Source organism: Halictus rubicundus, chromosome 2 (assembly GCF_050948215.1).
Source record: "Halictus rubicundus isolate RS-2024b chromosome 2, iyHalRubi1_principal, whole genome shotgun sequence".
In the NCBI taxonomy this organism is placed as follows: domain Eukaryota; kingdom Metazoa; phylum Arthropoda; class Insecta; order Hymenoptera; family Halictidae; genus Halictus; species Halictus rubicundus.
In genome coordinates this window covers 13,963,526-13,978,229 of record NC_135150.1, presented here as the reverse complement: position 1 = coordinate 13,978,229, position 14,704 = coordinate 13,963,526, and the positions used below count along the sequence as shown (strand labels likewise).

The window sequence follows — 14,704 nt, the reverse complement described above, 5'->3', positions numbered from 1 at the left end:
CAACAGCAACAGCAATTTCAACTGCGAACCAACAATATAGCTTCAGTAGCGTCATCTAAAAATTTCGCTTCAGATTATCATTATAACAAAAAAAAAAAAATGTCTAAGATTTTTGTTGCTACAGTACAACTACTGAAAATTATATTCCGGTAGTTAAAGTGTTAAGTAAGACAACAGCGTCAGTGACCGGGTTTATGTCCTGGCAAAAATATTGTTTAATTTTGTGGAGTAGCGTAATATCCTAGGTCCTAGACGATGTATCGAGTGCTCATCCGGAAGTCGGCTCCGACGAGCCGGAAGTGAGCCGAGGATCACCGGCCGGTCTCGATCATCGATCATCGCGCTCGGCAGTACCGTCAGCTGAAAGTATCGGCGTTCCTCTGTCATGGCCGCGAATCTCCGGTCTGCCGGGGCTGGCATCGATAATCCGAACGAACACGAGAACGCAGGATCGGTCGGGAGCATAGTAAAACGCGTAAAGTAACGTTCGTGCATCTGGCGCGAGGAAGAAGTGAAAGAAGGCGCAGGGGTCGCGTGGTGGCCAGCGACGAGAGGATCGCGTTGGTCGGCCACGAGGCGATGGACGGACGACGCAGGATGAAGTTTCGAAAGCTATTCCGCAGCCGAATGTCACGGGCCACTGTCATCACCGCGAAACTGAAGCAGTGCACCAGGAAGCAGACGAGCAAAGTCCGGAAATGCATGTGTCTACCCTCGAACTACGCCCTCGTTGAGTTCCCCATGGTCTGGTCCGAGCTTAGGTGCGTCTTCCGCTTGGTTTTTACACTTCGACCCCCAATGTCCGGAACGATCTGCGGTAGGATGTCTCAATTAGACGCGACCCTTCTCCGTCGCCCCGCGTTCAACATTTTAATTGACAGTGGACGGCCATTTTCACTGTCAAGTTGATCAGTCTGTGCTCCATTAGTGACCCTGAATCTCGTCATCTATGAATACTGATTCTTCAGCTCACCGGATGGTGGTAGCAATTCATTTTTATTTCAATGTTTAACTCTTAAGCATGGCGCGCTCGTCCGCAACTCTATTTCCCAGGTACGGCGCGCTTGTCCGCAACTACGTCTCCTAGGGACGGCGCGCCTGGCCGCGGATGGCACAAAAGCCACTATAGTGGCGTTACCGATCAAACTGATGCTTTCCACGGAAAGCCGCTATAGTGGCGTACAGTGTTTAAGAGGCTAATTGCGGTTCGGATTAGCACTAATTGCCAGTAAATGTCAGTTTCACTGCCCATGTGATTAGTCTATGCTCGCGAGTCGCATTTAATCTGGATGTTCATTCTTTAGTTAACAATGCCACAGGATTAGCGCTATCGAATTATTTAAAAGTGATCGTAAAACTGAATATTAATTTAGTGATACTAGAATTAATTAGATTATAAAGTAAGGAACTTCGTTATCAAGTAGCTAACAATTCTTGCGAATAATGTTGCGTTGTTAACCAGCACGTGTTAATTGTTCACGGGAAAGTGAACACAACGTTAAATTTGTTTTGCTAATATCGAACGATTCGCGGTTCCTCAATGATTTGCCACGAAGACTGAATAAAAATAAGAGCTTCGACGGTGTATAAAGGCCCCGTTCTATTTCGATCACTTCAACCCCCAGCGGACTGTAATTATCCAACCTACTTCTCAGTGACGCTTCGATCCCTATTTAGACTTAACGTAATTGTCAACCTAATTCGATGGCTAAATGCTTGACAAGTGGGACGTAATTCTCCGGAAATCTGGGTCAGATTGAATCCAACGTTTTCAGGTCAACGATCCAACCCTTCTCTCTAGAGAAAAATTTACGAAAATAAAGACGCTACCAACCACATCATTAACGAAGCATAGCGAAACGTGCAACCATTTATGACGCGTGTAACTATTCCGTGTCAACTTATTTAAACTTGTGATTTTATTTTATTCTGCTTCGAAGTGCAAGTATTAATTAAAAAATACCATTCGCGTAGGTTCTTCGGGGATTCGGGAGAACTTAAGACGTGTGTACTTTCAATTTATCGAAACTAGCGAGTCTATTTTATTCTGCATCGGAGTGCAAGTACTAATTAAAAAGTACCACTCGCGCAGGTTCTTCAGGGATTCGAGAGAACTTAAGACGTGTTGTACCTTCAATTTATCGAAACTAGCGAGTCTATTTCAGACTCCGGTGCATCGGAGTGCAAGTACTAATTAAAAAGTACCACTCGCGCAGGTTCTTCAGGGATTCGAGAGAACTTAAGACGTGTTGTACCTTCAATTTATCGAAACTAGCGAGTCTATTTCAGACTCCGGTGCATCGGAGTGCAAGTACTAATTAAAAAGTACCACTCGCGCAGGTTCTTCAGGGATTCGAGAGAACTTAAGACGCGTGTACCTCCAATTTATTGAAACTAGCGAGTCTATTTCAGACTCCGGTGCATCGGAGTGCAAGTACTAATTAAAAAATATCACTCGCGCAGGTTCTTCAGGGATTCCAGAGAACTTAAGACGTGTGTACCTTCAATTTATTGAAACTAGCGAGTCTATTTCAGACTCCGGTGCATCGGAGTGCAAGTACTAATTAAAAAATACCACTCGCATGGGATTCGAGGGTCCAGGTGACATTGCCCCGACACTGTCCGTTGTCATTGACGCGTCGATATTTCAGAGCGAACCAGCAGTTGTGCGACGGTGCGATCAGATGCGCCAGGGACCAGGTATTCCCAGTGCACCGAGTCATTCTGTCTGCGGTCAGCCCGTACTTCAAGGCCCTCTTCACGAACAGCCTGAAAGGCGGCAAGACCGAGACAACCGAGGTCGTCATCGATTCCGTTCCCGGCGAAATTTTCAGCCTGATCCTCGACTACGCTTACACCGGCGCCTGCGACATCAACACCGACAATGTCGAGCAACTTTTACCGCTGGCCGATCAGTTCGAGGTCCTCGGCGTCGTCCAATTGTGCTGTCAGTTCCTGCTGCAGGAGCTCAGACCCGAGAACTGCTTAGGTAATGTGTCGATTCGTTGGTTAATAAAATCGCGCCGAACAAAAATACCTTTCTCCCAATCGATACCTTTTTTTACCCTCCTCGTTCTCCCGAAACGATAAAACCGATTGACACGTCGACTGCCAAACCGGCAACCATAAAAGTGGAACCTTGCATCTCGCGCACCCTAACTGTATTAGGTTAGCTACTCGGTATTTTTCTGTTCAATCCAGCGACATTACTTGCTGGAATAAATATTAAGACAAAATAAAGACACTGCGAGGTGCCGGAGTATTTCATTAGCTCCAATCGAATGAGGTAACACTTACCTGTAATAATTAATCCTCTGACCGGTACGTCTTACGGGCAGAGTATGTTTCTAAAAATGGAAAAGGAACAGAGATAACATTTTTTACGTTATATCTTTACCGCAAATTAGATACAATTCTAAAGGGTCATTTTTTCGGCCATTTTTTGAGCGCCTTTCATAATTCTAGTAGACGCGAAAAGAATTTCTGAACAGCCTAATATGCACGACACAAGGAAGAATGAGTTTTTAAATCTGTACAAAATAATTATGGCTCCCGAGGAGTCTGCGATCGACGGGTGAACGACTATTTTTCGCGAGATAACGAAATGAGAGAGAGAGAGAGAGAGAGAGAGGCAGAGAATTTCGTTCTGTGTAAATGTCAGCCATTGGCGAGACTGCTGAATTGTGACAACTTAGGTATCTTTAAATTCGCCCGTCACTATTTCTGCCGTGACCTGGAAGAGAAGGGCCGGAAATACATTCGTCATCACTTTAAGCGGATACTGCAAGAGAGCCCGGAATTCAAAGAGCTCACCGGCGACGAACTCAAGGCGATCCTACGTGACGACGAGCTGAACGTTAAAAACGAGGAAATAGTTTTCGAGGCCGTTAAAACCTGGGTCGAGCACGACCAAGAAAAAAGGAGGCACTGTTTGCCGAGACTCTTGAAATGCGTGCGCTACGGTTTTATCAGCTACCCGTTCTTCACGAACAATATTCTCACGTGGAAGATCATCGAGGAGGATGAAGTGAGTATAGTCCCGGACGTCCATTATCCGAAGGCCAAGCGGAGGATATCGATTCTTTTTTATTCTCACTCTTTCTTTCGTTCGTCGCAGACTCCACAATCATTGGACTGCGGATTTTGTGAATTTTTATGACAAAAATGTGTAAGCACAATTTAAAGCAATGAACATATTACAAAAGATTTAAGGACATCGGCGTATCGGTTTCAGCTTAATAAACTAATTAAAAGGAGAAACAAATTTTTGTTTCGCTTCTGTGTCTTGCAATCAATGCAAACATTTCTTACTTTGCATAAACATCCGCAGTCTAATAATCATACTATATTTCGTTCATTTTACTATTCAACTCTTTATTTTATTATTCTCAGCCCCTTTCTTCTTAGTTGTTCACTGTGATTTTATTATGTTATGTTCGTAGTTTAGAAACGAATTCTTCACTATCTAAAATACTTTCTACAGACAATTTTAATGCTTGCAACAGTTTGGCGATTCAGATTCTACTGAAAAAATAAAATCTCATGTGCTAATATTCTGTTGAACAGGTGATCGTTATCTCCATGTTCTCAATTAAGGATCAAACTATTAAGAACTATTAACTTATTAACATTTCAAAGTTAATACACCAACTTTCATTGAAAAGTGACAAAACCTTAATTATTAATATTAAATAATTAAAACCTTAGTTATTTTCCCATGAAACTTTTACTAACATAATCGTGGCGTTTTTCCGATTAAAACGACACCAAACACGGCACTATTTCGATCATATACACTGGTTTAATCCTCGGTACAGTGGCACCTCTACTATCCGAACTAATCCGTAGAATACAAGTGTTCGGATAACTGTCACAGTGTTACATTAAATCCTTATTGATTTGTACAATGAACGGGGCACTGTATGCAAGCCATTTCAAATTGAATCGTTTAATCGAAGAAGAAAGAATTCGGATATAGGAGTTTCAGATAATCTAGTTTCTATTGTGCTTTCATGCTACGTCTAATAAATCACAATATTTAGAGTCGTGCTGTCTTTTCATCACCAACCGCATAAATTGCACCTGGTGATGTTTCAAAATCGATCTTCACACCTTGGCCTTCCCCTAAAATTCATCAGAAAAATCAAAAAATAATTTTTTACGCTTTGTCCCTAATGTCCGAAGCTGTGCCAGAAAATTCTACGCGACGCAAACGCGTACCTAAACGAGCAAGACGCGAAACAGAGCACCGGCGAGATCGACCTGAAGAACCCACTGGCGCGTCCTCGGATTCCGCACGAGATCCTGTTCGCGATCGGCGGCTGGACAGCCGGCGCACCGACCAATTTCGTGGAGACCTACGACACGAGGTGCTCCGACTTTCCTCCATTATTCCTCCAATTGTTCCTCCGTATGTCGCGCGAGAACCGTTCACCAAGCCGAGATTCACCGGGTCGTGTAATGTGAACTCCAGAGCTGACAGATGGTTTCTATCAGTGAGCACGGACGCCACGCCGAGGTCCTACCATGGGCTCTGCACCCTCAACAATCTGATCTACATGATTGGTGGGTTCGACGGAAATCAACACTTCAACACGGTCCGATGCTTCGACCCGGTGACCAAAGAGTGGCGGGAGAGGGCCTGCATGTATCACGCGAGGTGTTACGTCAGCGTTTGCACCCACGGTGAGCACCGATACTTTATCGGGGGGAGACGATATGGGAAAATAGAGGGTCGTTTCGATGAAGGGCTGCTGGAGTTGACCTTGCTCTTTTCTTGGTCCTGAGAGCAGAGGACACGCTTCTGTTGGATCAGAATTTTTATTTCTCAACTTTAGACTAGTCCAGAGCTGCTCAACGCAAGGCAAGGGCAAGGGCGCCCGCCGATGCCCGTGGGCGCAGCTACGGGCAGCTACGGGCAAGTGATCTATGCGGAGTGGGGGTAGGCCGTAGTTGGCCACGTAGCTGTGACAATGCGCGTGACAGATACGCGCAGCCTTGCCCGAAGGGCGTGGCTTTATGCCCTTCCTGTGTACGCCCAGAGCAAGAAAATGCCCGTACGGGCAGCTCTGGACTAGTCAGAAACGTCTGATTTCTGGGCGTTAACATTTCGGTCCTTTTATGCTCAATAACCTAATCTTCCTGACCTTGAGGCAGACTTCACATTGGCTCTTGCTCCAATAGTTACTTATTTTACTATTTTACCAATTCACGTTTTGATCATGAAGTAGGGTAAGGGACCCAAGTACTGTGGGGGTGCCAATAATTGAATATTAATTATTCTCTAAGAACAAGTATATTTAATGTAGGCACAGTTAGGGAAGGGGAGCTGTGTGTGTGTGAGGCGAGGTAAATGATAGGAGTAGATTAAGTTATATATTTTATTTTTATATTATATATTTTATTTTTATTTTATGTCTATTATCTCTCCCTCTCTCTCTCTCTCTCTCTCTCTCTCTCTTTCTTTTTGATTAATTTAGTGTTGCGTTTATTTTTAGTTTCATTGTTTAGGTTAAAATATAGGATATAAGATATGCGATAAGATATTAGAATTTAGGATAATTTTAAGATAGGTTAAGATTAGGGTAAGAGCGGCGCGAGAAAGGAAGGGTGAAGATATTTGAATTGTAAGTCTGAGGGGAACAAAATAAAGTAGTACTACTAATGTAGGCACAGTAATTGGTACCCCCACAGTAATTAGGTCCCTTACCTTACTATTACAATCAGGTATAACTTGATCCTTAACTTCTTAAGTACGGCGCGCTTGTCCGCGACTCTGTCTCCCAGGTACGGCGCACAGTGGGCAATTTGGACGAAATCGGATTCAAAATCAAAGAACTTTCGATAGAAATGAGGTAGAGCGATGAAACTTTTTTTAAATTAAAGCTGAAACTTTGTAGAATATGGGAAAAATAGGGAGATTATGGTACGAACGTTTTTTAACCTTGAGAAAATTCGTTAAACTTGCACAATTTCAAGAAAATTATGGTTTTTCCAATACCACGCGCGGAAAAATTTTTTTTTAACATGCTATACATCATTTCCCATAGATTTTTTCACGCTGATTTCAAATCTGGTCTCAAAATTTGTCTACGACCTCAGGATTTTGCAAAAAATAGATTTTTGTGACAAAAACTAATGAAGTCATTTTTTCGTTGAAATGATTGGATGGTAATAATCTGTCTATTTTTCCCATATTCTACAAAGTTGCAGCTTTCAGTTAAAAAAAATTTCATCGCTCTACCTCATTCCTATCGAAAGTTCCTTGATTTTTAATCCGATTTTGTCCAAATTGCCCACTGTGCGGCGCGCTCGTCCGCAACTCTGTCTCCCAGGGACGGCGCGTCTGGCCGCGGCAGGCACAAAAGCCGCTATAGTGGTTCGTATCGTTCAAACTGAAGCTTTCCACGGAAAGCCGCTATAGTGGCGTACTGTAGAAATTAATGCTTCCCACGGAAGCCACTACGGTGGCGTACAGTGCTTAAGAGGTTAAGGCCCTATCTCTACTTTTAACTGAGATATGTAATTCGGGTCTTTGCAAACAGGTGGGAAGATTTACGCCCTAGGTGGCTACAACGGCCGCACCAGAATGAGCTCGGGAGAAAGATACGAGCCGCAGAGGAACCAATGGGAGATGATACCGTCGATGCAACGACAGAGATCGGACGCAAGCGCCGCGGCTTTGCACGACAAGATTTACATCGTCGGCGGTTTCAACGGGCGCGAAGTCCTGGATTCCGCGGAGGTCTTCGACGTGGAGACCAATCAGTGGAGTTACATTCATCCGATGCTGAACCCGCGCTCGGGGGTTTCGTTGGTCGCATTCCGGGACAGCCTCTACGCTCTTGGAGGCTTCGATGGGTTTGATCGACTGAACTGTGGTATACTCGTAACACCTTAATCATTCGTAGGAAACTTTACCTTTATTTTTACTGCTAGGTCCTGTTAGTTCAATGTCAACAGACTTAGAATATTCTGGTAGTTAAATTCATACTACACTGTTAAAATCAATTTTTATTGCCTGATGCATTGGTTGAATTTAAACGAAATAAAATTAATCATTCGTAGGAATCCTTACCTTTACTTTTACTACTACGTCCTGTTAATTCAATTTCAACAGACTTAGAATATTCTGGTAGTTAAATTCATACTATACTGTTAAAATCAATTTTTATTGCCTGATGCATTGGTTGAATTTAAACAAAATAAAATTAATCATTCGTAGGAATCCTTACCTTTACTTTTACTACTACGTCCTGTTAATTCAATTTCAACAGACTTAGAATATTCTGGTAGTTAAATTCATACTACACTGTTAAAATCAATTTTTATTGCCTGATGCATTGGTTGAATTTAAACAAAATAAAATTAATCATTCGTAGGAATCCTTATCTTTACTTTTACTACTACGTCCTGTTAATTCAATTTCAACAGACTTAGAATATTCTGGTAGTTAAATTCATACTATACTGTTAAAATCAATTTTTATTGCCTGATGCATTGGTTGAATTTAAACGAAATAAAATTAATCATTCTTAGGAATCCTTACCTTTACTTTTACTACTACGTCCTGTTAATTCAATTTCAACAGACTTAGAATATTCTGGTAGTTAAATTCATACTAGACTGTTAAAATCAATTTTTATTGTCTGATGCAATGACTGAATTTAAACACAGTTAAAGTATGCTATACTTGTTCATATTACAAATTCACAGTACATGCATAGTTGATATCCTGACTACGGAATAAGATTCATCTTTATATTTATTTTTAAATTCAGTATACTTAAGTATACTTGTTAAATTTTGGCGATCAGGATGATTTACATTACTACTCAAAAGTATTGAGCACGCTCTTATTTTAAATCGAATTATGTGCTCCTTAATACATTTTTTACTGATGATTATACAATATTTTTAAAATATCTTTGGCCCAAGGCTGAGGATTTATTTTAATACATTTTTCAGTAGCAATAACATTTCAATCATGAACCATCCTATCATACTAAAAAGTACAATCAAATAACGTTTCTCGGATTAATTATTTTATTTTCATTGTTAACAGATGACTTGGAAATTTCTTCATGATGTAGTACAATAAATCAGAAGGCAAATAATAGACCTCCAGTAGATAAAGTTAAACAAAGAATTTATTGGATTAATTATGATGTAAAATCTTCTTCCTGGATAGATATTTTCTGGAGAAGAAATTTTTCATTTCAGAGCGTGCATAAATGTTTAGAATTTCAATTCAGTGGAAAATGGACTGCGTCGTATATTTTTTATTGGGTAGGCTGTATCAGGATTGAACAGAGGGGTTCTGTAACGCGGTAAAATCTTTTATTTATGCCGGCGATTGTTTGTTCTCTGGAGCATTCAATTTTATCTGGAAGGTTCCTGGTTGAAATCGTTCTGCCGAGCGTAAGAGCACCCTCTCGGCTCGGGATTTTCCGCTGCGTGGAAATTAATGTCTCGTTACAATATCGATCTCGTGTTCCCGCAGGGGAACGTTACAATCCGAACCATTCGGAGGACTGGCACGCCGTTCCAGAAATGTTCAGTCCCCGCAGCAATTTCGCGACGGTCATCTTGGACGATATGATCTTCGTCGTTGGTGGTTTCGATGGTAAAATGGTCTTTTGGCCCTTCCGTTTATTCGGGTCAGATTTTTAAAGAAATATCTGCCCTAACAAATTTCCTCAAATTCACATTTCAATTTTATTTAATAAATATTACTACCCTGCATAAATCTGTATCGAAGCTGTATTAAGTTTTAGAAAATGTATATTTTTCAAATATAATAAATGCATAGAAATCTGCTGTCTCTCTTTGTCAGCAGATTGCAAATTGCTCTGCTTTTCTTCTTGCTTCATATGAATCTTCAAAATTGCAGTTTGATAATTTAATTTGCATCTTACTGAAACCATTCAGTAAGGAAAAGGAAATTAAATTAATTCCAATACAATAAATGCATAGAAATCTCCTGTCTCTCTGTATCAGTAGATTGCAAATTTTTCTGCTTTTCTTCCTTCATATGTGACTTCAACATTGCAATTCAATAATTTAATTTGTATCTTATTGAAACCATTCACTAAGGAAAGGAAAATCAAACTAATTCCAATACAATAAATGCATAGAAACCTGCTGTCTCTCTGTATCAGCAGATTCCACATTTCTCTGCTTTTCTTCTTCCTTTATACGAAACCTCAAAATTGCAATTTAATAATTTCATATGTATTTTACTGAAACCATCCACTAAGAAAAGGGAAATCAAATTAATTCCAATACAATAAATGCATAGAAATCTGCTGCCTTTCTTTGTCAGCAACTTGCAAATTTCTCTGCTTTTCTCCCTTTACATGAAACTTCAAAATTGCAGTTCAATAATTTAATTTGTATCTTATTGAAACCATTCACTAAGGAAAGGAAAATCAAACTAATTCCAATACATAATAAATGCATAGAAATCTGCTATCTCTCTGTATCAGTAGATTCCAAATTCTGCTTTTCTTCCTTCATATGAAACCTCAAAATTGCAGTTCAATTAATTTGTATCTTACCGAAGCCATTCACTGATGAAACAAAAATCAAATTAATACTTATAGTTGACTCATCTGTTCATGAAAATGTAAATCTGTATAGATGTCTGTAATCTGCTTATAGAAATGATAAATCTCCGAGTATTTCTTAATCTCTCTGAGAACATTCTTTCTCTGATTATCATAGGCGTAACGACAATCGCGTATGCAGAATGCTATGACGCAGACACGAACGAGTGGTACGACGCATCGCCCATGAATCTGAATCGAAGTGCCTTGAGTGCGTGTGTTATCGCTGGTCTTGCTAACGCACACGAGTATTCATATCAGAGCAAAGCTCACAACCTCGGCCAAGGTTTGCATTACGACAGCTGAAACTTTCAAACACAGATTTAATTTTATCCTATAAATTCTAAAATTATACAATTGAGATTTCAATTAACTTTTATCATAGTGTGCGTATAAACGAGACAATCTACTCAAATTCTTACAAAGAAACATTTCTGTATCTTTGAGAATTGTAACACAAGGAGTCCGTAATTATCTTGACGCTTCTGAAAATTGTTTTACGTTCAAAATTGAATCGACCAAGTAAAGACTCGCTTACTGTAATAATTGCAAAATTAACGTGGCGAACGATTATGTCTCAGGACAAGCATCATCGGAGAACCAGGACAAAAATCAAGGAGGCGAAGGAGCTGCCGAGACGTACGCCATTTCTGTGGTGGAGGATGTGGAAGAAGAAGAAGAAGTGAACTACGAGGATCACGAAACGGCGGAGAGCGTCGGCAACTTTCTAGGATGACGGAACGACGATGAAGCAATTTTGACAAAAAAAAAAGGGCAAAAATAAGTGACATTTCGAATAGTCATCGTTTCATCTGAGGTATCGAGTGATTCGTCAAAGAGGCATGAAATAGAAATGATCGCTTAGACAGAAAAACGCAAAAACACACGATCAGGAGCTACGACGGAGTTACTGGGTTCTAGGCAAGGGAAAAAGAGTTTTGCAGCCTAGTGTTTTTTCTTTTTTCATTTTTTTTTTGTAATATGTTTTGCGAGAAATTGTCGCGTAATATGGTACGCGGGTTTTAACCGCGACTCAGCCTTCCATTTTTAACCAAATCGATGTTTTATAGGGGGTATTATTTTTCTGTTAAATTATTTATTTATTTATTTTTACTTCTTTTTGTAGGACACGATCGAGAAACGGAAAACTCGGGTTTTTCGCCCGAATTTTATCAATTAATGTTATACATTGCAGACCGATTTGCGTATTTTAAGCATAGTCTAATACTTTTCGCTTGTTCAAACACCTTTTTCGCCTGCTTCTCTTCTGAAAGAGGTGTGCGATGGATTCACACGGTTTTGTCTTTTAAATCATCCACCGTAGAAAATTGTTATTTCCCTTTTTCCTTTTTTTTTTATCGCACACGCGCATGGCTTTTGGCCTAGAGTGTCCCTTTTCCAGGAAGCGATTCCAATGTGCCTTGATCTGTTATTTTAAATGAATAAAAATATACCTGTTCGCACGCGTGTTTTCATTCGACATTTTTAGTGTACAATTCTGCATCAATAGTTTATCTTTGATGAGAAGATCAGGATATAAACAATGGAATGATAAGTATCAAAGAACTAAACTATTTGAAATGGTAATAACATTGCAAGAGACTTCGAGGTGAGGTAGCACCAATAACATTACAAGGGAAATGTATAAATAAAATATATAAAATAAATATATGCGTACGGTTATTTACGTGCAAGATTTATGAAAATTGCATTTCTATAATTTGAAAACGTGGTATCTATATTTATCAATATTATTAGTATTGATAAAGATAATTATAGATATATAATATAATGAAACCAAATAAAAAAATATAACTTGAACATATAGCCATAACTTCGCAGACACAACTCGCCAATCATTTGTATTCGATCAGATTTTATCAAACGAAAATTCCAAAATTTTTTTTTGAATTTCCGCGCTGGATTCAGTCTTATGTGAACACGGAAGATATTGTTAACAAATATCATTGTTAAGACTCTCGAACAGTTACCGATAGCTTTATTTCTTGAGTTCTAGAACAAAGATAAATCCACATATCAGTACACATTGACGAACAATTTATAATCGCGCAAAGAAGTAGCTGGAATTACAAAGAAGTACTTGGAAGCACAAAAATAAGAGGCACAGTTAATCAACCCTCGTACGGTCCTCGAGTCAAAATTCATTCAATGTTCGTTTCGTAAACATTGTGAAATGTTCGGATTCCTGCCGATGATGTTTCACTTTCATATATTTATTCGTAGAATTATACGTAACCGTATGTGACTGTAAATAACATTATGCGAACCGTTTTCCGAGGACCGTGCGAGGGTTTAAATGAACATCCTAGTTGTTTGACGTCTCTTTATTACCAGGTTCTTAATCCATTAAAGCCGCTGTGCACTATTAATCGATAACAGTTATTCAGAAATTGAATCGTGCACTTCCGGACTCGACGAATGTACAACATACACGCTATCTAAAAACCGATTACAGCAGACCGTTCAACGAAATCAGAGATCGTACGAGCACGAGACGAACAGAAAATTTGTTCCGGAAACGAGTCCACAAACGTGCCTTAAAAATATCTTCTATTTCTCGTTGCGGGCGTTTCGCGTCAGCGTGAACCAGGCGAACCGATTCCCGGCATCATGGCCGCGCGCTTTGTCTAGTAGAAACTTAAGATTACATGGTACAAAATCGATTCCCGGGCCAGAGAACACGTCGATCGTGCGACAGTACACGCACAATTGAGCAAACGATAGTTGTCCTACGATAAACGAACGAAATAATAATTCCTTCGACCGTTTTTAGTTTCTGTTTGTTGGTTTGCTTGTTTTTTCTGTCTCTCTCCCCCCGGACGAGATACGCGGTTCCCTCGGGAGTTCTCATTCGTCGTCGAGCTCATTTACCACCCCTTTTTGTGCTGGATCCGCGACGAGTTTCTTCGTTATCGATCGACAAACGCGTTTCCTCGCCCTCGAGACAGCGCGTTACCGCGAAAACCGCGCGTCCCTCGATATGTGTGCACTAAAAAACGTCGAAAGGGGACGCCGAGCGGCCGCGTCGACGCTCGCGAATATTCCGCGCGAGGCCTGTTACAAACATATTACAAAAAGGGAGTGCCGGGCGAGTGTGCGACCGTTTTGTAAACCAACGGAGATACGCGAGCGGCTTAGAATCGAAGGAGAAGCGAGCTCTCGATCGTTTCGTTCCGTTTCCGGGCTCGCGCCGAGCCTGCCGATCCACCGTCGTTTGCCAATCGTTCGGCTGAAAACGCGCTCGGGGTTTAGACCGACACGGGCGAAGAAATCTGCACGCAACAATCGGCGAAATACGTGTCGCTGAAACTTTTCCCGAAATCCTTCCTTTACGGAGATAATCGATTTTTAACAGGTCGAACGCCGGGTCGTGTTTGAGCGATTATTCGACTGTTTAACAGACTTGGAAAATAATTCTTAACTGTATTAGGGGAAATTAAATTTTAATAGAAACAAAGAATGTTAAAGAATGCTCAAAATCTGTTGATATTTTTGCCATTTTGTGTTTCATCCACTCATTTTTACTGTAATATATTAGGGGAAATTAAATTTTATTAGAAACCGAAGAGTGCTGACGGAATAATCAGTAAGATCAATTTTAATCTTCTGAATTCTCAAAATCTGTTGATATTTTTGCCATTTTGTGTTTCATCCACTCATTTTTACTGTAATATATTAGGGGAAATTAAATTTTATTAGAAACAAAAAATGTTAAAGGAATAATGAGTAAGATTAATTTTATCTATGCGAATTCTCAAAATCTGTTGATATTTTTGCCATTTTGTGTTTCATCTACTCATTTTTGCTGCAATAAATTAGAGAAAATTATGTTTGATGAGAAACGAAGAATGCTGAAGGAATAATCAGTAAGATCAATTTTATCTGTCCGAATTCTCAAAATCTGTTATTTTTGCCATTTTGTGTTTCATCTACTCATTTTTACTGCAATATATTAGGGGAAATTAGGATTTATTAGAAACCGAAAAATGCGAAGGGAGTAATCAGTAAGATCAATTTTATCTTTCCTGATTCACAAATCTGTTGACATTTTCGCTATTTTGAGTTTCATCTACTCA

General features: G+C 40.0%; 1 protein-coding gene across 1 annotated transcript; it reads left to right on the top strand.

Annotated features, from left to right (window-relative positions):
- The first annotated feature begins 255 nt into the window (after nt 1–255).
- LOC143362961 (uncharacterized) lies at nt 256–12,368 on the top strand. The gene is made up of 10 exons (XM_076803515.1): nt 256–299; nt 450–761; nt 2,652–2,989; nt 3,696–4,027; nt 5,185–5,369; nt 5,474–5,685; nt 7,545–7,880; nt 9,503–9,625; nt 10,726–10,893; nt 11,189–12,368. The coding sequence occupies exons 1-10, from the start codon at nt 256–258 to the stop codon at nt 11,341–11,343; spliced, it is 2,205 nt and encodes a 734-aa protein (XP_076659630.1). The 3' UTR covers nt 11,344–12,368.
- The last annotated feature ends 2,336 nt before the right edge of the window (nt 12,369–14,704 follow it).

Coding starts and splice junctions, on each gene's coding strand:
- LOC143362961 (XM_076803515.1), top strand. CDS start 256: ATGTATCGAGTGCTCATCCGGAAGTCGGCTCCGACGAGCCGGAA. Junction 5,370..5,473: donor GTGGAGACCTACGACACGAG/GTGCTCCGACTT, acceptor TGTGAACTCCAG/AGCTGACAGATGGTTTCTAT. Junction 5,686..7,544: donor CGTCAGCGTTTGCACCCACG/GTGAGCACCGAT, acceptor CTTTGCAAACAG/GTGGGAAGATTTACGCCCTA.